At 56.8% G+C, this 27,426-nt stretch overlaps 1 protein-coding gene across 1 annotated transcript; it reads left to right on the forward strand.

The window, feature by feature from the left end:
* Positions 1–833: 833 nt before the first annotated feature.
* On the forward strand, positions 834–25,851 carry ADGRD2 (adhesion G protein-coupled receptor D2). The gene is given in 27 exon segments (XM_046678725.1): positions 834–1,077; positions 2,115–2,184; positions 2,419–2,455; positions 2,822–2,885; positions 3,263–3,475; positions 3,789–4,430; positions 4,791–4,889; positions 5,259–5,344; positions 5,600–5,881; positions 7,113–7,224; positions 7,947–8,081; positions 8,555–8,678; positions 9,112–9,224; positions 16,403–16,424; positions 16,426–16,555; positions 17,535–17,638; positions 17,889–17,991; positions 18,276–18,429; positions 18,936–19,069; positions 19,157–19,272; positions 20,108–20,228; positions 24,372–24,413; positions 24,547–24,610; positions 25,401–25,414; positions 25,566–25,649; positions 25,723–25,753; positions 25,805–25,851. Coding segments are annotated over 27 exon segments (3,387 nt in total).
* The last annotated feature ends 1,575 nt before the right edge of the window (positions 25,852–27,426 follow it).

Below are 27,426 nucleotides of genomic sequence, written 5' to 3' on the forward strand. Positions count from 1 at the left end.
ACCACAATAAAAAAAACAAAAAGGAAAAAACCCACAAACCGTTCAGCAGGCGATTGTAACAAGTGTAAATTCAGATTGGACAAGAAGACTAAACGGACTGTGCGCCAGGCACCAGGCACAAGCCACCGGCTTTGTACATACTAAGTCAGAGTCACTTAAATGGCACAGTATCCCCATGCTACAGATGTGGAAATCGAGGCTCAGAGAAATCAGGCAACGTGCCTCAGGTCAGAGTCAAGATGAATTTGGATGTCTGACCTCCCTCCCAAGTGGGAATCCCTGCGACTAAGGGCGGATGGCTGCCCCCACCCCAGCTGCCCACCCTCCATGCCAGGACCTCCACTTCAGCATCCTCCTGCCGCCTCATCAATCTAGCACCCCTGGCCTCACCCCCTGGCCAAGGCTCTGTGCTCAGAGGCCAAAACCCCTCTATTGCCTGCCCCCTACAAGACGGCCTTTCCCCGCTCCCTCTGTTACTTTTTGAACGACCTGGATGAGGATCCAGGGACCTGGGTTCAAGGCCGGCCTCTGCCACTCCCCAGCTGTGTAACTTGGGGCGAGAGCCCTCAGCTCTCATCTGGAAAATGGGTATGACGCCCCGCCTCACAGTGGGTGGAAGGTAAAGGGGATGAGGCCTGTAGGAGCCCAGCTCAGGGAGCATAGTAGGCTAGGTACTGGGCGCTCCGTCCCCTCCCGCCATCCTGGCCTGAGATGGGATGGGGAAGCCCAAGGATCCTTCAGCTTGTCGAGTTTGCTTGGGATGCAAGTCTCACAAGGTGACCCCTTCTAATCCGGTGAGTTTACCTGGGTGTTATGGGGAGAGATTTGGCGACATGTCCCACCCAGGGACTGAGGACGCACCCTCCGCCCCCGCGACGGTCCACCCCAACGCGCGCGTCTCAGGCTGGCCTGGAGCCTGCCCAGTCCGGCGCGCCCAGGAGGGCGGGGGCCCCCAAGGGGCGGGGTCTCCTAGCCCCGCCTCCAGGCCCCGGTCCGCGCCGGACGGTCGGTATATCCGGGGGGACAGCGCGCAGCGGCAGCCGCAGGAGTTCGGTCCCCGCAAACGCCTCGCAGAAGGTGAGCTGACCGCAGGAGCCGGGCCAGGCGAGGTGGGTGGGGACCGGGGCTGTGAACAGGGCAGGGATCAGCCAGGTGAAGGGGAGGGCTTGCCCCGGGCCCTTCAGCCTAGGAGGGATTCCCTTCTGGCCCCCGGGGACGCGCCACGGCCGTCAAACTTCGCATCTATTTCTTGGGTACCAAAGAGTGTTTGATGAGGAAGGAAGATGGGCGCCAAAGAGTTTGCGGGGGCAAATATGGGCCAACAGCGAAGTGAGGCTTTTAGTGAGCCTAGCCTATGTGCCCAGCACCGGCTAGGCACGGGGCCTCAGCCCGGACCAGACTCATACAATTCCTCACCCGCCCTGGGTGGAGGTGCGGGTGCGTGGACACAGGTGCTGTTTAAAAGGGGGAAAGTGACAATAAATTGGTGCTTTTCAGAGTCCAAAAAGTGTGTACTCCCATGCTGGGATGTGTTTGATTTTCTTGCTTATAGACTTTATCCGGGAGATGGAAGAAGGTGTGAGTCATCATTGGTGATGGCTCCAGACTTCCAGATGGCATGAGGCGAGCTGGGCAGGACGCAGCGGGTCGATATTTCACCTCCATTGTTTTCTGAGACCCATGTGTGCATGGCCAGGGCTGGAGGAGAGACCAGGCAGGCTCTTCCTGGCCGGAAGCCCCCCAAGAGCAACCCCCAAATCACCCGTGCTTAAGGGTATCCTCAGCTTACTAGGGCACCCAGCTGGAAGGGTGAGTGATCGCAAGCTGATCTGGTAGGAAGTGCTGCTGAGGGAGTGGGAGGCCGATCCAGGCAGGAGAGACAGCGTGTCCAAAGGCTGGAGAAAGGATGCTGCCTGGGGAAATGGGGGAATCGTGGGACTGGTGAGGCTGGAGGCCTGAGGAAGCAGAGCTGGAATGCCAAGCTGTGAACCCAAGAGCACAAGAAAGCCCACAGGGCCCTGAGCTCCCCCTTCCCCCTCTGGGGACCCTGCACTCCGTGATTTCACCCCGCTCTGGCCAGTGGCCTGCTGCCCCCTCCTCCCCCGGCCCCCCAGCTCACCAGGGCTGCAGCATTTCCCAGCTGCAGTCCTGGAAGGGGCTCCTGGAGACCATCCCTTTGTACAAGTAAATGTCATCCCCAGTGGGTGGGCTACCCCATCCTGGGCTCCCAGCCCACTGGGTTGGCTCCCAGCCCAGTGGGGTCTAGGAGCCAAACAAGGAGCAAGATGACCCCACAGGAGACAGAGGGGGTAGCAAGGCAGAACACTGAGCTGCTTTCCTTTCCTTTTTCCCTTCCACAGTCCACACTGGCCACGCCTGTGACCTCTGCTCTCCCTCACCTGCCCCTGCTGGATCCAGAATGGCTCCCCGGTTCTGCCGCCTCCTCTACCTCCTGGTACTTGAGCTTCTGGGAGGGGGTCGGGTGCAGGGGAGGAGGCTGAGGGGACTTCCAAGCGGCCACCTCACATCATGAGGTCACTCCAAAGGTTCCACAAGACAAGCCCCTGACATAGACATAGAATAAAATCATCCACACGGTGCTGTACCTTTCACATTCATCATCGGCTTGTTTATTCCTCACACGGGGGAAACGGGCTCAGGGCAGGGCAAGATCACACTCCGGGTCAGACTTGGACTCAGGTCTGACTGCAGCGCCTGCAGCTTCCACTGCACTCCTCTGGAGTACACAGAAGGCATTCAATAAATGCACACATGGAGGTGGGGACCTGACTCAGCCCCCACCTGTCTTCTTCTCTCTCAGATAGGGAGTCTCTGTGGGACCTTCTCCAACTCCCCGGGTGAATCAAGGAGTCCTTGGGTCGCAGGTTGGTATGAGGGATGCCCCAGAGAGGCACTCCTTTCCCCCAGCTCTGCCAGCCTGGGGTCCACGTGGTGTCTGGCCGCCAATGCAAAGGAAGGGAGGAGTTGCAATTTGGTTATATATAGACACCATTATATCAGGCTCTGGGCTGGCACCTTCCCTCATGCCCATCTCATTTCTGCCATTATACAGATGACAAAACAGACTCAGCAAGGGGATGGGACTCGCCAGGTCTAGAGCATGGCCAGGTTCAGCCCTATCCACCCCCAAATGACTCTGAGCCCAGTGTCCTTGGGCCTGCCCTTGCCCCCCACCCCCACCCCACAAGGGTCAGATGCCCACACACTGCTTTCCCACACCGTCTCTCCTCTTGCCCGGCAGCTCCAGTGGCTCCGGGAGAGGTAGTGGAGACTGCAGATGGGGTGTGCACGTTCCCAGGGCAGCGGCTGAGCTGGTGGCAGGCCCAAGAGTCCTGTGAGCAGCGGTTTGGCCACCTGGCACTGGGGCCGCCAGATGGGATCCTTGCTCCACGGCTGCCCAACCCCATCTGGGTAGGCCAAAGAGAGGCCCCTCTGCGAAGACCCCCGCAGAGGCGTGAGTGTCGGTCCGGGGCCTGGGAAATGAAGGGGAGGGAGTGGCTGAGGCTTTGGTGAGATGGGAGCCCACAGTGAATCCTTGAGAATCGAGCCCGGAGGAAGTCCCCATTGCAGCTCAGGTTCACTTGTCCTGGACTGAAAGTAGAGGGTTGACCCCTGGGCACGGGCACTGGATCCCCACATCTTCCCTCCCGAGGGAGGGAGGCACCCTACAGCCCAGGAGGGGCCCCGCAGCTGCGCCAAAGGGCGATCACAGGCAGGAGTGTGTGCGCAGCTGGGGAAACTGAGGTCCAGCCCGCGCGTCCCCGCAGGTTCGCGCAACACGGCCGCGCTGCTGTTCGGCGAGCGGAGCGCCGAGCGGGCGGCGCGGCTGCGGACGCCCCTGCCCGAGCTGGGGGCGCTGACGGCCTGCGCGCACGTGCAGTGGGACACCGCCTCGCCCGACCCGGCCGCGCTCTTCTCCCTCGCCGTGCCCGCGCAGGCCAACGCGCTGCAGCTGCGCGCCTTCGCCGAGCCGGGCGGCACCGTGCGCGCCGCGCTCGTGGTGCGCGGTCACCACGCGCCCTTCCTCGCCGCCTTCCGCGCCGACGGCCGCTGGCACCACGTGTGCGCCACGTGGGAGCAGCGCGGCGGGCGCTGGGCGCTGTTCGCTGACGGGCGGCGGCGCGCCGGGGCGCGGGGACTGGGCGCGGGCCACCCGGTGCCCCCCGGCGGCATCCTGGTGCTGGGCCAGGATCAGGACTCTCTGGGCGGAGGCTTCTCGGCGCGGGACGCCTTCAGCGGCAACCTCACCGACTTCCACCTGTGGGCCCGGGCGCTGAGCCCCGCGCAGCTTCATCGCGCGCGGGCGTGCGCGCCGCCCCCCGGCGGCCTGCTCTTCCGCTGGGACCTGGGAGCCCTGGACGTCACGCCCTCGCTGCTCCCGCCCGTGCGGGTGCGCCTTCTCTGTCCGGGTACGGCCCCGCCCTGCCCTGGCCTGCCTTTTGGCTCAATGCCCCGCCCCCTGGCTCTCGTAAGCTCCCTTCTGACCTCCGGAGCCAGCCCGCCCCTTGCCAGCCGGGCCCCGCCCAGCTCTGGCCACGCCGTTGCCTCCTGGTGGTGGCTTGAGTGGGCTCGTCCCTGGCTGGCTTGCTCCTCCCGGTGCTGGCTGCAGTGCCCATCTCCCAGGTTCCCACGTCGTCCCCTAACTCGAGGGCTGTGCGTCCTGGCGCCCCTTCAGGTGTGAGGGCGTCTTCAAGGCCCCAAGGGGCGGTGGCTGACGGGGACCTCTGGGGAGTCAGGGTGCGGCCCTGACACCTCCCCCACTCCGTCAGTGCCCTCAGAGGAGTGCCCTACGTGGGACCCAGGACACCGCACCGAGGGCTCTTCGCTCTGCCTGCAGCCACGGCCCTTCCTCTGCTGCTACCGGACAGGTGCGCGCCGGCGGTGCCCCCGGAGCGGTGCTGAAGGGGAAGCCGGGTATGGTCCAGTGTAGGCTGAGGGGGAGTGAGCACTTGGCACAGCCTGGGAATTCAGAATCTTCTCGGAGCCTTAGGGTCTTCACGAAGTCTAGACCACAGGACAATGGGGCCAGACAGACCTGGGGGTGAATCCCAGCTGTGTGACCTTGGACAAGTGCTTTTGCCATCCTGTGCCTCAGTTTCCCTATCAAAACACTGGGTGTAAGCCTCCAGATACACAGCCATCAATGTGCTCTTCCTCCCCTGGGCAGCACAGGGGGCGTGGGGCACCTCTGGTCAGAGTGTTGCCTAGGGCACAGCCTGGCATCCACTTTTCTGCAGAGACCTATCGGCAGCTGCAGGACGCCCAGTCATGGCCTGGCCAGGACGTTATCAGCCGAGTCAATGCCTTGGCCAACGCCATTGTGGTGAGCCCCCTGTCCCCCAGGAGGCTGGAGAGTCTGGGGGCACCATGGGTCACCTTCCTGTATCTGAGTTTCCTTACCTGTAAGGGGACACTCACCTAATGTGTCTGCATGAATTTCGGAGCGCTTGAGAGCCAGGAGCTTGTGACAAGTTAGACCCACACCCACCAAGAAGATCCTGGCAGAGCCCAAGTGTGGCCCCTGGGGGGGTCCCCTCGTGACAGCCACACCAACAGTCAGCAGCTCCTCTGCCCACAGCTCCTCCCTGACCCCCTCTCTGAAGTCGGCGGAGACCTGTCCCTGGCTGAGGCCTCCAGCTTCCTGAGTATCCTGGAGGGAGTCCTGGCAGAGGAGGCAGCTCCTCTGGGGCCGGCGGCACTTCTGGCTGTCGTGCACTTTCTGAAGAGGGTGACGGCCCTCGGGGCTGGGGAGCCAGATCCCTGGATAGGGCCCTGGGAGCAGCTGGGACGAGGCGTCATGTCTGTGGCCAGCCTGGTCCTGGAGGAGCAGCTGGCTGGGGCATGGCTGTCCGTCAGCGAGGTGAGGCTGGCAGGGTTGGGGCGTGGCTGCCTGTCAGAGAGTGAGGCTGGCAGGGCTGGGGCATGGGGGGCTGGGGTCTGGGTCCAACCTTGCCACCGGCTTATTGTGTCAGGACCCATCGCTGGGGTCCCCCCTCCTTCCATCAGGAGAAGCTCCTCTTTTGTCTCTTTTGTAAAGTGAACTTCCACATACAACTGCTCTGGAACAACAGCTTCTGCAGTTAAAAATTATTAGGAGCCACTGATCAGTAAAGGCCTCCCCCATATCCAAGAATCTGCCACCCACTTTAAGTGGGAGGTCCTCTGTGCCGAGTCTTCAGACAAAACAGCCCAGACGCTGGACAACGTGAGAGATGCTCTCCAGATGGGGAGGGTGTGGGAACGATCCTGGCAGAAGTGGCTGTAGGCCTGGGAGTGACCAGCCCAGAGAAGGGAGAGAACAAAGGGTCATGGACATTGCCTGCAGATTTCTGGGGCTGAAGGAGCAGACATGGTCCCCCTGTGGCCTCAGAGGACAGGACTGGGAGCCGGGCTTTGGGCTAGGGTGGCGATGACCCAACCCTGGTTCTATGGAATGGTTCGCCTGTCCAGGTGGCGAGCTCCCCATCCTGGGAAGGGTGTAAGCCCATGTTTGAGTGGGGATCTGAGGCACCGTGGTGGATGGGGAAAAGCTGGACTCTGAACCTCAGTTTTCTTCCCTGGAGAATGGGGATTATCACCCTGCCTTGCCTAGGCAACAGACAGGAGGAGTAAATGGGCCAATCAGCAGCCTCACCCAGCACAGAGAAGGTGTCCTGTTCATACGTGTCCTCCCCTCGCTGTTCTGTCCTCACCCCGCACATGGCTTGCCTTTTGGAATCTGGAAGTTGAGCAGCTGTTACAGGTCTGGCGCTGAGTGGGACCAAAGAAGGGGGCATGGCCCTGCCTTCAGAGTGCGCCCCGGCTGGCAAACGACCGGCTAGCAGGCACAGCGTGCCATGAGGCCTTCCTCCCAACTAGAGGATGACGTGGCTTAGGAGAGGGTTGCAGAGGTCCGAGAAGGCTGATGAGGCAAGGCCTCAGCGCCAGCTTGGGGACCCAGGGTTTGATCCCAGAGACCCGAAGGAGCCACTGAGGGTCTGGAGCAGGCAGCCCCCTCACAGACCGTGGAGTGTGTGTTAGCCCCAGCGGTCATGGCGGGCAGCTGTGGGGCGTGGAGTGTGAGAGGCAGCTGAGGTGCGGCTTCCTCCCAGGTGGTTGGGGGCCCCATGGCCCTGGTGGTGAGTGTGCAGCGCCTGGCACCCCTGCTGAGCACCGTGCTGACCTCCGAGCGACCCCAAGTGCACATCCAGCACCGCCATGCCGGTGAGCCTGCGGCCGCCCGTCCCACACAGCTGGGCTCTGGGTGGGGCCTGGCCCAGACATCTCTCCTCAGCCCTGGTCCCTGGGAGCTCTCTGCACAGATGCTCCATTCTGTTTCCTGCCTTTGCCCATGCTATGCCCTCCATCCAGAATGCCCTTTTTCCCTTGACCTCCCAGCAAACTCCTATATATCCTTCAGAACCCTACTTGAGCATCACTCTTCCAGGAGGGCTTCCCAGGTTTTGGCTCTCTCCTGACAGTCAGTTCCTCCCTCTGTTACCCCAGCGTCTTGAGCATAACTCTTGTTGCATTTGTGCTGATTACGTCATTCAGCCTAAGCTCCCTGAGTGCCAGGGCTGTTTCTGAGTCATTTCTGCATCTCAGGGCCACACCAAGTACACAGTCAGTGACCGTTTATAGATTGAATGGGGGAGCACTTACGGTGGAACTTCAGGCAGAACTTTTTTCCTTCAGGCACCTGGTGGTTTCTGGTGGCTTATAGATATTCAGGTCCTGCTCCCCAGTGACCCCCCTTCTCAGTGACCCCTTCCCCTGGACTTGGAGAAGTCAGCATTCCTTGGGCAAGTTGCTGAACCTCTCTGAGCAGGAATAGTGGCCCCCTAGACCTGTCATAGGGGGTGGGGGAGCAGACCCTGCCAGCTGGGCCAGCTCAGCAGAAAGACCCCCCTCCTGAGGTCCAGCCACACAGCCGCCTTTGACCCCAGGCCTGGAGGTGCGGAGCCTACGCTTGAGGGAGGCCAGCTCCGAGGGCCTCATGTTCACGATGCCCGGTGGGCGTCCACGCGGGCCCGGCCACATCCACATCCCCGCGGGCGAAGTGAGGCTGCTCCTAGAGCAAGGTGGGTGAGGCGCTGGTGGGGCCCCGTTGGGGTCTGGGTCAACTGTCCCTCTCTCAGGGGCTGCTCTGCTGCTTTTAATAGGTCTCCCTTCAGAGCCTGTGTCCTCGTCTGTAATTGTCACATTAGTACTCGCCTTGTGGGTTGTTACCCAGTGAAAAGCAGCCACCGTGTAGTAGGCATCCACTTAGTCTCCTCCTGGAACCCCACACCTTTCCTCTCGGTGCCACCCAGGGGCGGAGCATTAGGACAAGGGCCAAAGGGCTTTGGAGCTTTGGGGGTTGAATCCGTGAACTATAGCTGGTTGGAATTCTGGCTCTGCCACTTATCAGCTGTGTGATCTTCGGAAAGTCATTTAACCTCTGTGAACCTCAGTTTCCCTCTCTGTAAGGTGGGCAGAGCATCTCCCTCGGGGCCAACATGTGGTGCTTGTTCAGTCACTGGGTGGGGTCTTGGGCCCTCTCCCACTTGGCCAGGCCTCTCTGGAGTCACCGTGGTCCACAGCTGGTTCAGCTCCGGTGTCTTCCAGCACCCCCTGGGGGCGCCTGGCCTGGAGCCCCAGACCCCCGATAGCTCAGAAGAGGCCAGCAGGATGCAGAGGTGAGTGGGCCCCACCCAGTAGGCTGCTGAGGGCCTGGATCCCGTCCCCAGGGAAGGCCAGGCCTCCGTCCCCTCCCAGAGGCCCCACTCTGGTGGGCAAATCTGCCCTTAGCAGCCCAGGGCCCCTCGCCCCTGACACACACACACATTTCTGCGTCTGCTGGTGGGGACATGGCTCACATCCTCCCTGGGGTCCTGGCTTCAGTGTTGAGACTCGGTGAGGGAATGGGGCTTACTCAAATTACCAGCCAGTCCCCAGGGCAAGACTGGGACCCAGGTGTCCTGGTTCCCAGCACAGGACGTTTCCTAATGTTTCTTTGGACACAGAGGGTGTCATCTCCTCCACACACACCTGGATGAGATGACCCCAGCCATGCATGACCTCTCCCCTATAGCCAGCTTGTGCCCTTAAAAGCTCCCCTTCTCCCCACAGATTCCTAAGCACCCAGGTGGGGTCAGCCATCATCTCCTCTGAGGTGTGGGATGAAGCTGGGGAGGTCAACACAGCCGTGACCTTTCACCTGCAACACCAGGCCCAGGTACCGGGTGATGCTTCTGGGAAACAGCCATTCCAGTAGAGGTGTCCTGGTTTGGTCTCCCCCCACCTCCCAATATTTGTTCATTGGATAACAAAGGTCCAAAAATGTTTGAGGAAAATACTCATCCACAAGCCATCCCATTGTCCTCAAGGGAGGGGGAAGGCAAGTAACGCATTGCACACATACTTCATGTCAGGTTTCTTAAATAAGCAGCATTTGGTTAATCCTCCAGCTGCCCATTCCTCATAGGCAGAAGGTGAGCTTGGGAGAGGTGCTGAGTCTGGCCCCAGCTTGGAAATGGTAGAGCTGGGGTTCCATTGTAGGTCTGCGTGACTCGAAAAACTGGTGGTTCCCACTGGAACATAGAGGGAGATGTGCAGAGGCCAGCACTGCCACGTGCTTCAGAAGAGTAAAAATAACCTAGATGTCCACCCATAGGGGATTACTTAAAAAGCCATGAGAGCTACACAATGGAGTAGTCAGCTGAAGTTTCATAAGGGAAGAGGTATTTTGCTGTAAACTGACATGGAAAGATCGCCAAGACATGTTGTTTAATTCATTATATGTAATATACAAATTCCTTTTTGCTTTTGAATCTCTAGAACATTTCGAGGAAAGCCAAAGTCTCCCTTGCTCACAACTGCTAATCCTGGACACACACCCACACACACACACACACACACACACACACACCCACTCCACACACATACACCCCCTACAGCTTATCAGTCTTTTGTATATCATCCCAAGACTTTTTAAAAATCAACTTGATTGAAGTATATAAATCTACATACACTAAAACATCCATTTTAAGGATACAACTTGATGGGTTTTGACCAGCGTGTGTGCTCATGTACCACTGTCCCAATCAACTTCTAGAGCATTCCATCTTCCCAAAAGGCTTCTTCATGCCCCCTCCCCATCTGCCTTCCTCGCGCTGACCCCAGGAAATCAGTGATCTGCTGTCTGTCACTGTAGATTATATCTGTCTTTTCTAAAGTTTCATGCAAATGGAATCATAGCGTGTGCCGTGGTCTGGCTTCTTTTGCTCAGATGGTGTTTTTGACAGTCACGCGTGCTGTTGCCTCTTTCTATAGTTGGCTCCTCTTTGCTGCTGGGCAGAATTCCATATATGGATGTACTGTGATTTGTTTTTCCATTTACCTGTTGATGGAGATTTGAGTTGCTCCCATTTGGGGCCATTATGAATAAATCTGCTATGAACACTCATATAAAGTGTTTTTGTGGACATATGATTTCTTTCTATCCAGGAAATACCTAAAAGTGGACTTTCTGGGTTGTATGATAAGTGTATGTTTAACTTCCTAAGAGACTGTCAAACTGTCTTCCAAAGTGGGTATACCATCTTACATTCCCACCAGTGTTCCAGCTGTTCCACAGCTTTGCCAACATCCTTGTCTGTCTGGTTTTTTTTGTTTTGTTTTTTTTTTTGCAGGGGAAGATTGGCCCTGAGCTAACACCTGTTGCCAGTCTTCCTCTTTTTTTTTCTTCCTCCCCAAAGCCCCAGCACATGGTTGTGTATCCTAGTTGTAAGTCCTTCTAGTTCTTCCGTGTGAGCTGCCACCACAGCATAGCAGCTGACAAACTGGTAGTGTGGTTCCACAACTGGAAAATGAACCTGGGCTGCCGAAGCAGAGCGCACCAAACTTTAACTATTAGACCATCAGGGCTGGCTCCTTGTCTGTCTTTTTAATGTCATTTATTATAATGGCTGTGTATTCATACCTCATTGTGGTTCTAAGTTACAATTCCTTAAAGACCAATGATTTTGAGCATCTTTTTCTACACTTACTGTGCATTCATATATCTTCCTTTGTTAAATGTATGTTAAATCTTTGCCCCAATTTTTAAAAATTTAATTAAAAAAATTTTTCAAGAAGAGCCACCAGGTTCTTTTTTTTTTATGGGAAATATTGTTTATTCTTTTTTCCCCCAAAATTTACACATTTGCCTGCTATTTGCTCTTCTGATTACTGACATTTCTCCAAGTGAACTATATGGATCTTCTCTTTATCTATTTATTTATTTTATTCTTTTTATCTTTTGACCCCCTTTACCCATTTCTCCCGTCCCCCACCACCCACCTCTGGCAATCACCAATTTGTTCTCTGTATCTACAAGCTGGTTTTTGTTGTTGTTATGTGTTCCACGTGTAAGAGAGATCATATGGTTTTGTCTTTCTCTTTCTGACATTTCATGTAGCATAATGCACTCAATGTCCATCCATGTTGTTGTGAGTGGCGAAATTTCATTCTTTTTTATGGCTGAATGACATTCTATTGTGTATACCACATTTCCTTTATCCATTCCTCCATCAGTGGCCACTCAGGTTGTTTCCATATCTTGGCTATTGTAAATAACGCTGCAGTGAACACAGGGGTGCATATATCTTTTCGAGTTAGTGTTTTCATTTCCTCTGGATAAATACCCGGAGGTGGAATTGCTGGATCATATGGTATTTCTATTTTTAATTTTTTGAGGAACCTCCATACTGTTTTCCGTAGAGGCTACACCAATTTACATTCCTACCAACAGTGCACAAGGGCTCCCTTTTCTCACCAACATTTGTTATTTCTTGTCTTTTTGATAAAAGCCATTCTAACAGGTGTGAGGTGACATTTCATCGTGGTTTTGATTTGCATTTCCCTGAGGATTAGTGATGTTGAGCATCTCTTCATGTACCTGTTGGCTATCTGTACATCTTCTTTGGAAAAAGTCTAATCAGATCTGCTCATTTTTTTAATCGGATTGTTTGTTTTTTGCTATTGAGTTGTATGAGCTCTTTATATATTTTGGATATTAGCCCCTTGTTATATATAGGATTTGCAAATATTTTATCCCATTCAGTAGGTTGCCTTTTCATTTTGTTGATGGCTTCCTTTGCTGTGCAGAAGCTTTTTAGTTTGATGTAATCCCACTTGTTTATTTTTGCTTTTGTTTCTTTTGCTTTTGGAGTCAGATTCAAAAAATCATTGCCAAGACCTATGTCAAGGAGCTTCCCGCCTATGTTTTCTTCTAAGAGTTTTATGATTTCAGGTCTTACATTCAAGTCCCTAATCCATTTTGAGTTCATTTTTGTATATGGTGTAAGATAGTGGTCCAGTTTCATTCTTTTGCACGTGGCTGTCCAGTTTTCCCAGTGTCATTTATTGAAGATACTGTCCTTTCCCCATTGTGTATTCTTGGCTCCTTTGTCGTAAATTAATTGACCATATATGTGTGGGTTTATTTCTGGGCTCTCTATTTTGTTCCATTGATCGATGCATCTATTTTTATGCCAGTGCCATACTATTTTGTTTGCTCTAGCTTTGTAATATAGTTTGAATCAGGGAGCGTGTTGCTTCCAACTCTGTTCTTTTTCAAAATTGCTTTGGCTATCCTAGGCGCTTTGCATTGCCATATCAATTTTAGAATCAGCTTGTCACTGTCTGTAGGGATCTTAATTGGGATTGCATTGAATCTCCCGAATTGAAGTAAGATGATAACCTGGCATCTTAACAGTGAGCCCTCCAATCCACAGTCAAAGTATATCCCTCTGCGTATTTAGAGTATTCTTGTATTATTCTGCGTATTCTTGACTCTCTCAGCAGTGATATGTAGGTTTCAGTGTATAGGTTTTATATTTCGTTAGATAGATCCGTAAGTACTCCATAGTTTGGGATGTTATCAGAAATGGTGTTGTTTTCTTAATTAAATTTTAAATTGTTCATTACTGGTGTATAGTAATACAGTTGATTTTTATATAATGACCTTGAATCCTGCAACCTTCCTGAACTCTCTCACTACTTCCAGAGCTCTCTTATGGAGTCCTTAGGATGCCCTACGTACCAATTGTATTATCTGCAAGTGAAGACAGTTTTGTTTTCTCCTTTCTAATCTGTGTCTTCTTTTCTCTTCCTTCCTTGGTTCAGTGGCTAGGACCTCTAGCTCAGTGTTGAATGGGAGTGGTGAGACCACACATCTTTGTCTCATCCCCCACCTGAGGGGGAAAGGCTTTAATCACTAGGTCTTTAATCACTAAGTGTGATGTTCGCTGTGGGCGTTTCGTAGATGCCTCTTAGCAGATTAAGTTCCCTTCTCTTCCTGCTTTGCTGAGAATTTTTATCACGAGTGGCTGTTGAGTTTTACCAAATGCTTCTTCCACACTGATATGATCATATGGTTTTCTCTTTTATTCTGTTTATATCATAAATTGTGTTGATTGATTTTTAAATGTTAAATCAACCTTGGATTCCTGAAATAAACCCACTTAGTTTTGGTGTATGGTCCTTTGTATATATGACTGGATTCAATTTCCTAATACATCTTAAGGATTTTTATGTTTGTGTTCATGAGTAATGTGTTCTGTGGTTTTCTTACACTATCTTCCTGTGGTTTTCTTACGCTATCAGATTAATACTGACCTCATAAAAGGGGTTGAGAAGTGTCCTTTCCTCCTCTGTTTTCTGAAAGAGTTTTACAGGATTAGTATTATTTCTTCCTTAAATGTTTGATAGGCCACTGAAGACCAGTGAAGTCTTTTGGGTCTGGCATTTTCTATATGGGAAGATTTTGAAGTATGAATTCTATTTCTTTAATTGATATAGAGTTATTGGGTGTTTTATTTCTTCTTGAGGTGGTTTTGGTAATTAGTGCCTTTCAAGGAATTTATCCATTTTTTCCAGGTTGTCAGGTTTCTAGCATAAAGTTGTTCATAATATTCACTCATTATCCTTTTAACGTCTGTAGGATCTGTAGTGATGTTCGCCTTTTCAATCTTGATCAGTCTAGCTAGTTTACCAATTTTGTTTATATTTTCAAAGAACTAACTTTTGAGATTATATTTATATATGAATTATATGATTTTAAATACATTAAAATGAAAAATAAATAAAAGTAATGGATTGCTCATTGTGGCAAATTTGGAAAATGTAGAAAAGGATAAAGAAGACAACATCCTATGACCCAGAGATGGCTGCTGTGAACATTTTGGTGAATTTCCCTTCAGCCTTTTTCTGGGTACATAATGCTATATATATTTTTTCCTTTTGCAAAATCAAAACCCTTGCTCTCTCAGCTGAGCCACGTGAACATGTATGTTCTTCGGTTTGCCTGCAGGCGTTTTCTGCGTTGTCTCAGTCACGTCCCTCAGTGATGTCCCTCTGCCCCCTGTCCTTTCTCACTTGCTGCTTGATCCCAGCACATGTAGGTCTTGACTGCAGCCAGGTCCAGAACCTGCACCTTCCTGGGGGGTGGTCCAAAATGAAACTGACCCCCTCCCAGTCGTGCAGCCAGAGCATCTGCAGTTTTTTCTATTACAGTAAACCCTGCCTCGGCCTTTGAAAGTCCTCACTCATAGCACATTTTGATTTTGGTGACTATGTCTTGGGGACATACAGGTGTACGGGCAGGTGTGGGGTTGCTGGACACAGGTAGTTTTGTGACTTTTGAGTGTACAGCTGCATTTATATTTCAATTTGTACCACTTGAAAGTGCTACCAGTGGTGTCATAATCATCCATTTAAAAAGTGAACACAGGTTTTGTGTTCCCAGCACCTCACATAGCACCTGGGACCCAGGAAAAATATTGTGAATGAATTAATCCATGGGATGATAATTCAGTCAACCCAAGAAATGATGTGTCCTCTGGATGCACCATCACAGAGCTGTGGAAAGAGCATAGAGCTGAGTCAGTCTCCACTCTATGCTGTGTGATCAGGAGCAGATTAATTCCCCTCTCTGAGGCTCAGTTTCCTCATCTGAAATTACATGAATTTATAGCCGTCTCCTAGGTTGCTGTGAAGATCAACCATAATAAAGGAAATGAAGGACATGACACAAAGTGTCATATTCTAGTGGGGTGACATTGCTGTTACCCTCGCCAGTCGGGACAAACAACCTAAATCCCAAGCTCAGGCAGCCTTCTCTGCCTGGACTGGGGCTGGTACTCCTGGCCGCTGACATTTCCTTACTGCTATGATGTCTTATGAAATCTGTATTGTTGTTGTTGTTTAACCATCATTAAGTTAGCTGTGTGTTTGATTCCAGACCTCTCATGCATGTTTTCACAATTAATAGACCTTTTTTTTACATAATTGGCCTCATATTCTGCATAATGATGTATAGCTGTTTTGTTTACCGAACAGCCTATGGCAGAGCTCTTTCCCCACCGGTAGGTAGAGACCTGTCTGTTCATCTCACCAGGTGCAGAGCATCCCAAAGAGGGAACAGTTGCGATGGTTTAACTGCTGCCCGGAGGATGGACATCTAGCTTGCTCCCACTATTTCCATGTTACACCTAATGCTAGTGAGACAGTCTACTCTCCTCACCTTCCCTCTGCCTCCCCACTGGCGTTTTCTCCAGCCCCTTCACCCATCACCCATGCTAGGCAACCCCCTGGCCCCTCAAATGTGGGAGGCCTCAACGTCCCCCTGCATCCTTCTGGTCTCTCTCTCCTTCCCCACACACACTCACACACCTGCCCTGTCCCTGTTTCCTGCCCCTAGACCTTTCCTCAGAAGCTGGTGGAGCCTCTCTGTGCCTTCTGGAGCTTCAGCATCAGGTGAGTTTCCATTTCCAAGTTCTTTAAATAAGGCAATTTGGTCTTTTTAAAGACATCCATTCTGCTTGAGGATGAGGCAGGACTCAGGTGTGTTTTTGGCCTTCATTCACCAATAGGCTTGCAGGGGGTGGCTTCAGGCCCCACCCAGCTCCAGGACAAGCTGGGGCAGGAGAATCTGTTACCCAGGAGGTAGTGAGCTCCCCATCATGATAGATATGCAAGCTCACTCTGGGGGGTGTCTAAGAAGAGACTCACCTTTCAAATGGGTGTTGGACTTGATGATATATCCAAGGCCAAGGCCCCAAGGCATTTGAGGGGGCAGAGGAAGGTTCAGGGATGAGCCCAGCTCTGCCTTGGATCTTCAGCTGAACGTCAGTCATTTGCTTAGTAATTAATGCAGTTAATCCGTGGTCATCACTGGTATTAGCCCCATCCTCCTGCCATCCCTGAGAGTGTTAAGTACGTTTTACAGATGGGAAACTGAGGCCCAGGGAGGGGACAAGACTTGCCCAAGGTCACACAGCTGGTTAGAGGCAGGGCAGTGATGGACCTTAAGCTTTGGAGAGAGGCTTTCCCCTGCTTGCCGCCTGCCCCCCACCCCATGTCTGGCCCATCTCAAGAGCCCTTCTGTTCCCTCCCCACCCTCAGTCCAGACTCAGGGGGCTCCTGGGCCACTGCTGGCTGCTCTGTGGCTGCGCTGTACCAGGGCTCCACCGCCTGCTTCTGCAACCACAGCACCAACTTCGCCATCCTGCTGCAGGTGTACGACGTCCAGGTGAGTGCCAGGGGTGGGGTGATGTCAGAGCCAATCTTAAAGGATGCACAGGAGCCGAGCAGAAAGGCAGAGGGGAAGCATTCCAAGCAGAGGGCCCGTCTGAGCACAGGCAAGGAGGCTAGACACAGCATGGCAGACTTGTCACTTCCTCGAGCTTTGCTGTGTCTCAGCTTCTAATGCAGGCCCAGGAGTGGAGGGGGATGGGAGGCAAGGTGGGCACAGGTCAGATCACACAGGGCCTGGAATGCCAGGCTCGGCACAGGGCAAGTGTTAGATTTGCCCGGAGGGAGCCCTCTGGTGCCGGGGTGAGGCTGGCGTGGAAAGAGCAGGGAGGGGTCCTGGCCTAGGCAGACCAGAGGGGCCCTGGACCAGGGCACAGTGGGGAGACGAGGAGACTGGACCCAGGGAGGAGGAGGGGGATGGTCCAGGATAAAGGCCTGGGCAACTGGGGGCTGAGGGACTAGTCTCCGGGGGGCACAGGTGGGTAGCAGGTTTGGGCGGGCCACAAGTCTGCGGGGCGTGGGGTCTCTGGGTCTGCTGTTTGGGGCAGGAGGGCTCTCGGCTGGAGATGGAGAGCCAGCAGGTAAAGCCGTGGCCGAATGAGGTTCTTGTAGAACCCGAGCCTGGACATTTTGGCACGTCATGAACAATCCACGACAGCTCTGTGGTCCCCCCACCCTTGAAAATGCCCTCCCCATAGATATGTCAGTCGTTTCCAATCTCGTGCCCTTAATAGCTGTTGAATCAGTGAAAACTGGGCCGACTGGGGCCAGTTTAGGGGGAGCCAGCAGGAGAGGACATGCAAACACTTATTAAGTGCCTGCTGTATGCAGGCCTGGCCTGGCGGTGTGTTCTCATCCCTCCTCCACTGCAGAGAAGGAGGCTGGGGGAGATTTGCCGAGTGGGTGTGGCACCTGTGCTGGTCAGGTCAGGGTGGCAACAGGGTCACTACATTCCAGGGTCTCTGTCCCTCCCACAGAGAGGCCCCGAGGAGGAGTCGCTGCTGAGGACGCTCTCCTTTGTAGGCTGTGGTGTGTCCTTCTGTGCCCTTGCCACCACCTTCTTGCTGTTCCTGGCGGTCAGGTGAGGCGAGCACACCACAGCGACCTGGCATCCTGGGCCCAGCCTGCCCCTCGTGGGCCTCCTGGGACCGGTGTCCATCCTTGATCCCAGCAGACCCTGGTCCAGGCCTCCCCCAGGGCTGTGGGCCCCCTGTGGAGCTGCCCTCCCTGCCTTCATTAGCCTGTCCACAGAGCCCCCTGGCAGGAAGGGGCTGATGGAGGGTGGGGGCTGTCGGTGGGGTCCTTGTTAACTGACTCCACTGCCTGTCCAGGGTCCCCAAGTCGGAGCGAGCCACAGTCCACAAGAACCTCACTTTCTCCCTGGCCTCCGCCGAGGGCTTCCTCATGGCCAGCGAGTGCGCCAAGGCCAACAAGGTGGGTGGCCAGTGGGTGAGCTTGTGGGCTTATGGGGGCCTGGGAAAGCACCTTCAGCCTTTTCTGGGTTGCCCATTCCTAGGCTTCACTTGGCTCCATTTCCCAGGAGGAGGAAGGCCCAGAGAGGAAAGGCCCAGAAGGTTGGAGCTGGGCCTAGGACACCGCAGGAGACCTGACCCACTGATAGCTCTCTGGGTTGGCAATGCCAGGCCTGGGCATGGGACCCAGCGCACGGCTGCCTCCATGGCTGGCCTCAGTGGGTATCCCCACCCTCCCACCCACAGGTGGCGTGTGTGGCCATCACCGCTGCGATGCACCTCCTCTTTTTGGTCGCATTCTCCTGGATGCTGGTGGAGGGACTGCTGCTGTGGAGCAAGGTGGTGGCCGTGAGCATGCGCCCCGGCCCCAGGATGCCGCTCTACTATGCCACCGGCTGGGGTGAGGCCCCTCTGCTCCCCATCTTGTCTGTCCTCCTCAACCCTGCCTTGCATGGCCTCCACAGCCACCTGACACCACCCTACCCCCAACACCACCTGGAGCCCAGCACCCAAGTCTGACACAAGCTCAGTTTCCTCAGCTCCGTCAACCTGCAGCGCGACCCAGTTCTTAATCCTCCTCCACGTCAGCTGCTTCACGTCCCCACTCCAGCGCCGTCTCCCTAATCTGTGACCAGCCGACCCCCATGCCAATCGCCAACCTCCACCTCCGTTGATTCCCAATCCTGAGCCCTCGACTCAACCCCAGCAGATCCACTCCCCAACTACTTGGGGCTTCAATGCCACCCCAAAAGTATGAGGCCCTCCCAACCCTGCTCCCCAGATCTCCCAGTGCCACCAGTACACCTGCTACCACAGGACAGCTGTGGGCTAAATCTCTAGGGAAGCTGGGTCCCGAAGAGGACAGAATGGGTAGCATGGTCCTGAGGTCACTTCTTCTTCCCCTAGGTGTGCCTGTGGCCATCGTGGCCATCACCCTGGCCATGTCCCCCCATGACTACGTGGCCCCTGGGCACTGCTGGCTCAATGTGCACACAGACACCATCTGGGCCTTTGTGGGGCCCGTGCTCTTCGTGCTGACTGTGAGCGGGGAGGCCTGGGGGCCTGGAGGGGAGGGATGTGTCGGGGGCAGGGGGAGGCCCTTTTGCCCACTGACACCAGGTCTCCAGGCCAACACCTGCATCCTGGTCCGTGTGGTGATGGTCACCGTGTCCAGTACCCGCCGCCGTGCCCGCATGCTGAGCCCACAGCCCTGCCTGCAGCAGCAGATCAGGATCCAGATATGGTGAGGCCTGAGATTGGGGGAGTCAGGAAGACGTGGGGGAGCCGGTGTGAGTCCATGGTGGGTGTGTGTGCCCACGTGGCCATGTGTGCTCATGGGTATAAGGCTATAGATGAACATGTGTGCACATGTCCCTGCTTGTGTGTGCATGTGTGCTCATGTGTGTGGATGTGTGTAAGCATGTGCCCATTCATGTCATGCGTGGGGATGGTCATTGATCTCGTGTGTATGTGGGGGTGGGGTATAGACACCAGCCACTGTCCTAGAGGCTCACCGTCTACAAAAGGTACTGATGGCCTAGTGGGGACAAGGAGGGGACACCCTCAAATCAGGCAGTCCCAGAAGTTCAGGTTCAGAGTGAGGATCTAGGTCCCTCTTCCTGCCGAGAATCCTCATTGGTCTCCAGGGCTTCCTCTCCCCAGCCACCATCCTCTGCCAAGGGCAGGGCAGCCCAGCCAGTGGGTCCCTGAAAAGCCAGGGAGCCCCAGGGGTCCTTGAGGGGCAAGAGGAAGCCCCCCTGACTCCATGGCCCCCGGACTCGCTGCTCAGGCCTCAGCCCTGCCTCTGGGCAGCTGCCACTCCCTTCCTTTGAGCCAGGTTTGGGACTGGGACCCCATCATCTCCCCAGGGCCACATCCCCTACTTCATGCCACTTCTGGGTCTTTGAGAAGGGGCAGCCACGTCCAGCCGAAGGTTCCAGCTACACCTGAGTCCTAAGCCATGGTTCCTGGGGTGCAGCTCTGGCTCTTCTCCAGGCATTTCCAAGGAGCTGCTCCCCCAGACCCCTGCAGGGAGCTCCCGGGCCCCCCAGCCTCCCTCAGCCCCTGCTCTCCCACAGGGCCACGGTGAAGCCGGTGCTGGTCCTGCTGCCCGTCCTGGGCCTGACCTGGCTGGTCGGCATGCTGGTGCACCTCGGCCCGGCCTGGGCCTATGCCGCCGTGGGCCTCAATTCCTTCCAGGTACCTCCAGGCCTGGGCCGTCTGGGACTGGGGCTCAGACACTGGGACTTTGTCAGGAGGAGGGGGCGGGGCGTGGGAACAAAACCTCAAATCAAAGAGCAGGCCATCAGGAGATGGTGTGGCCCCTTTGACAGCCGAGGAAGCGGAGGCCCAGAAAGGGGATCATGAAGATCCCTGGTGCCCTGACACTCAAGGCGCGGCAGAAGCTCCAGCCTCTGGCCGGTGTGGAGCCACCAGGCCAGGGGTGCAGGACACCGGTGCCCTCTCCCCTTGGGGTCTGTGGGTGGCCTCCTGAGGGCAGCAGGAGCTGCTCCAGTGGTGAGGACAACACTTTAGAACAGGGCTTGGTTCCGAGGACAATGCTCGACCCACGTAAATGACGCAGTAGCAGTAGGACTGCTGTGTTCCTGTCGGCTCCTGTGTCCTGGAGCCACAGAGATGGGTCAGACTAGTCCCTGTCCTCAGGGGCTTTGCACATCTGTAGGTGACCTGGACATGGACACAGAGGGCCACAGCCCAGGGGGCTGAGTGCGGGGAGGGAGGGAGGTCCAAGGAGGGCCCCCCCTGCCCCTGCCTGGCCCCTCGGGCTCCCTTGCCCCCCAGCACCTCTTCCCGTCATCAGCACCCACCACTCTCAGCTCTCCCTTCTCGGTGCTGAGAAGTGGTATGGTCCAGGGATGGACAAAGACAAGCTCAGGAAATCACGTGCAAACTCCATGTAGGGTCTGTGTGTCCTCAGAGCTGGGCCTCCTGGGGACCTTCCATCCTGTCTGCAGAGAAGAGGGGCTGAGGCCGTGACAGCCACTTAGGACCCCTGGGTGCTCTGAGCCCTTGGCCAGGCGCACTTTATATCTCTGAACAGCCTTACAAGTGGGGACACTGAGACCCCACGAAGACACTTGCCTCACAGTAGGAGGGAGCAGCGCTGGGGCCCGAGTCCAGAGTCTATGTTCTCGGCCATCGGATGTACAGCCTTGACCACAGAGAGACCTGGCTAGTTCCTGGGAGAGCTGCCGAGGCTGGAGGGGGCTGGGGTGGGCAGGCACCCTGACCCAGTTATTCATCCAGCTCTGAAATATCTATTGAATGGTCATTCTGAGCCAGGCACTGTTCTAGGCGCTGGGGACACGGCAGCAAAGGAGGCTGCAATACGCCCTGTTCTCGTGGAGCTGCCCTGAGCGGGGAGGCAGACCAGGACCAAGAGAGGGAGAGAGGGGCTTGGGGAGAGAAGAGGCAGGAGCGGGGAGGGTGTTGACCGCCAGGGTCCTGGTCCACGTTGTCTTCTCCCCCCGGGCCTTAGGTGACCTTTGCCACCCTCTGCCAGACATGCGTGGGCATGGACAGAGGAAAGAAAGGGGACACTGCTGGGAGGATGGAGGTCGTCCCCCGAGAGGGGCCCAGAAAATGAAGAACAACTGGGGTTCCAACACTGCCCCCAAAGAAGCGCGGCTCCCAGATTCCTGTCTGGGCCTGAGCAGTGGGTGACGGGGTGGCACTGCGCCCCCTTCCCTGATACGGACAAGCCCTCTTCCAAGCCCCACACTCCCAGAGCTCCATGGGATCCAATTCCAGCTCTGCTCCCCTAGCCATGTGACCCTGCCACAGAGCGGAGGGCAGCAGCCTCCTGTTGCCATGGCGATGACTCCAGCTCCATCCCTGCCTGTGGCCCTCAGGTGGGCAGAGCTGCAGCTGTGGAGGCAGCGCCACCATCCCTCTGCCCCACCTCCCTCCCTCCCCCCTACTCATCCTTTTCTCTCTCCGTGTCTCATTTCTTTGTCTCTTTCTCTGAATTTTCCCTGAGATTCTTTCTCTGTCTCTCAGGCCGTCACTGTCACAGTCCCATCTCCTTGTCCCCTTCTCCTCTGGCCTGGATCCCACCCTGCTCTTCCCGGACCTCTCTCTGTCTCCACTCCTGTTGATCTCTGAGCCCCTGTCTCCTTGTCTCTCCCCTTCCTCTCCATCTTTCGGAGTGTGACCTCTCTTACCTCTCCCGGTCAGCCTCAGACCTTCCTCGTGACGCCCTCCTGCTGAAATGAGGGAGAGGCCGCCTTGCAGGGGGTCAGAAGGCGTGAGACCCAGGCCCACTCTGACGTCCCTGTGACCCTATCGGGCAGCTCCCCAAGTCTGGCTCAGAGCTGTGTTCTCTGGGTCCCTCCCCAACCTGGCCCTTCCCTCTCCTCTCTCTTCCACCCTACCTGCTGTCTCTCCGTGTCCTTCTCTCCCCACCCCACCTCCAGCCCTGTCCCTCTCACTCTGTCTTGGGCATGGGTTGGGCAGGCTCTGCCCTCAGGACAGCCCTCACCCCTGCGGGGTGACCACGGGGCAGCCCGGGTCTGGAGGGACTGAAATCGGCCCAGCCTCGTTCACTCTTCGGGCAGACTTGTTTCCTTCCAGAGCCTGTGCCAGGTTTTGTGGTGGAAGAGCAGGGCATCCCTCCTATAAGCAGCTGTAGCTCATGCTTCCCCTGGCTGGGCGTCTGGTCTGGAGGCTTGGACAGGTTGAAACAGCCTCAGTATAAAGGGGATCTTACTCTCTGCCTCCTGGGATCCTGGTGGGGTTCCACCGAGATGGTGGTCGCAAAGGGCAGAGCACAGCTCCTGGCACCCGCTGGGCGTGCTGTGAACGTGAGCTCGTCGGCTCCATTCGGTCCTTCAGCACTTCCTTCCCCAGCGCCAACCCTGTGCCCGCGGAGGCTGCACACTGGAGCATGTGGTGGCGCACGGGATCAAAGAACCCACCCTCAGAGGTCTCGGCCCGAGGGAGGGACAGACACCAAAGCCACAGCATGGCACGATTGAGGCTGAGAGATGAAGGGACAGTCAGCGCAGAGTGAGGACAGAGGAGCCACTCGTGGGGGTGCAGAATGGGTGCTTCCTGGAGCGAGTGATTCTCAGCTAATACCCGGGCGCTGTGTGGGGAGAGGGAAAAGAAGGTTTTAAGTCAGCGGAGCTTGGTGGGATCAAATGGAGGGAGGCATGGATGGGAGGAGCTGGTGAGAAATGGGACAGGAGGGGACATGGAGCCAGACCGGGCACAGTCCTCAGAGCTGGTATAAGGGGTTCAGACTTCATCCCAGGGTACTAAGGAGCCATGGTGGGTGTTAGGCAGGTGATGATGTGGTTGGGTTGAAATTTGGAAACATGCCTTTGTTTGGGAGGTGAGGAGTGGGTGAAAGAAGACAGGATGGGGAAGGCTGTGCAGAGGCTACAGAGAGAGGACAGGGTGGAGTGGGGGGCTGGGAGGCACTAAGGTCTGTCTTAGGGGCTGGGGGTGGGGTGGGTATCATCCCAGGTCATGCCTGGGAACCAGGGGGAGCAGCCAGGCTCTGGGGCTCCAGCTCTCAGTCCTGGGAAGCTGGGACCCCCACGGACCCCAACCTGTGTCTTCCAGTCTGAGCCTCAGGCAGGGGCTGTTGCTTTTTGCAGGCAGAATCTGAGGAAGTCCTGGGCTCCAGATCCCACCTGCTGGGTCACATTTCAGCCTGGACCTCATAGCTCTGGTCCCCACCCCAGGCCCCTCTCCATCAAATGGGGAGAATGAATCCACCCCACCCTGGAGCTGCTGGGGGGTTCAGCGAAGACTCCACGTGTGATGGTATTTTGTGAGTGGCGAGGCCCTCTTTGTCCTCACATGTGTCAGGAGAACCCAGCTATGCTCTGGCCACTGTGCTGAGTCCTTCACATATAGCAGGAGGCAAGTCCTGGCCTCATCCCCACTTTCTAGATGAAGAGACAGAGGATCAGAGAGGCACTCAGCTAGAGGCACAGTCAGAATGCCATCACAGGTCTGCTGTCCCAGGAGCTGACTTAGCCTTGTACTTTCAGGAAGGTGTCCCCCCTCCTACACCCCACCCCTGTAGGTCTGGGGGCTGAGGCGTGGAAGGACAGAGGGCAGAGGGGCTGCCTGGTAGTTAGAGGCTAAAGGCGTGGAGTCGAGTGGGGCAAGGCCCTCTCACTGCTGCAGAATGCCACAGGTGCCCCCTCCCTAGTGCGGGAGCGGGGGCGGGGCAGGGTTTGTGTTCATCAGCCTGTCTCCCAGTGTCTCTGGGTATCGGGGGAGGGGTGTCTGCGATGGCCCCAGGACGGGCGGCGGTGCAGGGACTCCCAGGCACTGAGCCCACCCAGCCATTGCATCTGTCCCCAGGGCCCATACATCTTCCTAGTCTATGCCGCCTACAACGAGGAGGTGAGTCGGGGGGACATCAGCGGCTGGGGGGTGGAGTGGTGATGGAGGTGGGCAGGGCTTACCTACAGGGGGATCCTCAGCCTCCCAGGGGTTGGGGAGGGGCCCAGGCCTGACCCCAGTGCCTGTCCCCCAGGTCCGGAGTGCCCTGCAAAGGATGACTGAGAAGAAGGCAGCCGGAGCATTCATGGTGCAGGCAGGTGTGGGGCCGAGGGGAGGTGGGTCCCACTCTGGCTGGGTGGAGTGCCAATGCCCTCTCCTTTCAGGCCCAGGAAGCCCGCCCTAGGCCCTCCCATCCCTGGGAGGTAGCCCAGGACAACCCCTTAGCCTTGGCTCCACCCCGAAAACACCTGGCTCTCAGAGGTACGGCCACACCACCCTCCGGTTCCAGTGCTACCCAGTACCTCAGTTTCCCCAGATAGCTGGAGGGCAAGAGCAGATCCTATTAGCCCATCTGAAAGATGAAGAGACTGAGGCCCAGGAAATTCTGCAGGTGTGGGGCCTGGGAGACGGCTTAGAAATGGCTTGGTTCCTCTTACCCCCCACCCCACCCCCAGGGAACAGGGGCCCCTGGTACCCAGCCCTGAGTCAAGGCTTGCCCAGGGTTACCTGCCTTGGATCTCTATGCAGAGGGGGTTTGGGGGGTCCTGAAAGGCAGGGTAGATGAGGTTCAGGGCCCTGAGACAGGGCATGGGTTGAATGGCTTCAAGGCCATGCCAGGGGTTCCAATCCCAGCTCCTAGTTCATCTGCTCTGTGCCCTTGGGCAAGTTACCTTTCCTATCTGGGCCCTAGTTTTCTCATCACTAGTCTGTAGGGTAGCCTGTTGAGTGGATTCCTAGGGTCTTTGACAGTGAGGTTCCTGCCCAGAGTGGGGGAGCAGAGAGAGAGCTTCCTGCCTCAGCCTCCCAAAACGTCATCTACTCCAGCAATGTTCCCCCCACTAGGGACCCACGCCCCCAGAATGCCCACAACCTTCTCCTCCATTGCAGAACCCGAGACACCGGTGAGGCTGGGACGGGGGTGGCAGGGGTGGCAGGGCTCTGGCAGGGGGCCAGCAAGTGTGACCGGCAGGGTTGGGAAACCACAGGGACTAGGGTGTGGCTGGGGTGGGGGCCTCCCCTGGGGATCCAAGGGCCCCGTTCCTCAGTTACCAGGCTGAAGGACACCGGGAGCTGCTGACTGTACGCCGGCAGAACCTGAATGCCAAGGCCACTGGGGGTGGGGGCGTCATCACCAAGGTATCGGAGGGCCCCCAGGGTCAGGGGGAGCAGGAGTGGGGCCCAGCCCCTGATGGACTTCCTCCGTTCTCAGGCAGTGGAGCTGACAGCATTCAAGGCTTCAGGTAGAGCTCCTCCCTCAGGGGCATCCCCTCGCCCCCTTGGTCACCCCCCAGCCCCACTGCACCAGAATGGAGGCGGTCTGCGGAGCCACCACACCTGACCTGCCATCACTCTGCTCCTTGTTGGTGCCCAAAGGGCCTCCAGTAGCACACCAGGGCGCTGGCAGTGAAACTGGGGTGCTCCCTGGGAGAGGGGTACTTAGGGGACAAGTCTGGGACCCCTTCCCAGGGCCAGTGCTGCCCGGGGGCCGGTGAGCAGGAAGCCTGCCTCTGTGCACCCACTCTCTCTGCCCCCAAGCCCAGCCCCCCAGCCTCACTCCCTCTCGGGGCCCCTGTGGTCTGAGAGGCCTTCCAAACCTGGGGAGGGGCAAGTGCTTTCCTCCCAGGCCTCAGTTTCTCCAGCTGGACAGCTGATAGAGGCGTGAAAGGGAGCCTATGGGCCGCAGGCAAGGCTGGGGCCACCCCAGGCCCTGCTCAAGGAGGGACGGAGCCCGGGGCGTTCAGCCAGGCCCCAGGGGAGCCGTGGGACCTTGTCAGCCTCTCTGCGCCCAAGTTCCCAGTCTCACACCAGAGGCTGCCCTGTGAGGGGCTGGCCAGCACTGCCCAGCCGCAAACCGTGGGATTCTTTCCAACCTGTTTCTGGAGCTCTGCCTGGGGCTGGGCTGTGTGCTAGATGCCAGGCCTTAGCTGACGCCTTTAATCTGGCGACCCGGGGACATGGAGGTGCTGTCCTCCTCCCACCGTGCTGCTGAGGAAGCTGAGGCACAGAGGGGAGCCGTGACAGCCAGGGCCTGGGTGGAGCTGGGGTCAGGCCGCCAGCCCCCAGATGGGGACGCTGAGCTGCAGCGGTGGGCACGTGCTTGTAAGCTTGGGTACATCTGGCCCCGGGGCTGTGTCACCCCAAGCTCCCAGCCGGCCTCCACCTCTGGCTGGTGTCTCAGGCCCTTGGAGCCGCAGCTTCTCTTTCTGCAAAATGGGCTGGAGGCGCCCCCTGCAGGCCTGATGGGAGGGCGCAGGCGCCCAGCGCGCGGGCCGCGTCCCGAGGGTCCGAGCTGCCCCTCCCCCCCCAGCCCCGCCCCCTCCCCGCGCCCGCGCCCCCGCCCCCGCCGGCGCAGCGCCTCGGTGGGAACAAGAGCGGCAGCAGCGCCTCTGCGCTCAAGTGACAGCGCCTTTGTCTCCGCTGAATGGGTGCGTTGCTAAGGCCGCTCGTAGCAACCAAGCCGCTTCCACCCTGGCCGCGGCCCGGCCCCACTCTCCGGACCCCCAACCTGCACGCTCGCCCGACCCCCTAGCCCGCTACCCCACCGCCGCCCACTCAGGTGGCCTGAGCAAGAGGTGCGGGGCAGTGAAGGCTGCCAGCTGCGTGTCCACCACGTGCCTGCCAGCGCCCCTCCGGAACGCTCGCGGAGCCCTCGGGGCATGCGCTGTTGCTCGGATGGGGAAACGGAGGCGCAGAGACCAGATGAGGGAGCCTGCCCAGGGTCGCCCAGGACAGGATTCGCCCCCCCTCCCCCCATCATTCCCAGTCTCCTTCCCATTGTGGGGGGGGGGAGGGGGACGGGGGACAGGGAAGGGGATGACACAGGACACTGCGATTCCCCGCCAGCCCAGCCCAAAGGGTGCACTTTCCTCCCAGGTTTCTAGAGCGAGTACATGGGACTTTCCTGCAAGTTCCA

Source organism: Equus quagga, chromosome 1 (genome assembly GCF_021613505.1).
Source record: "Equus quagga isolate Etosha38 chromosome 1, UCLA_HA_Equagga_1.0, whole genome shotgun sequence".
NCBI lineage: Eukaryota > Metazoa > Chordata > Mammalia > Perissodactyla > Equidae > Equus > Equus quagga.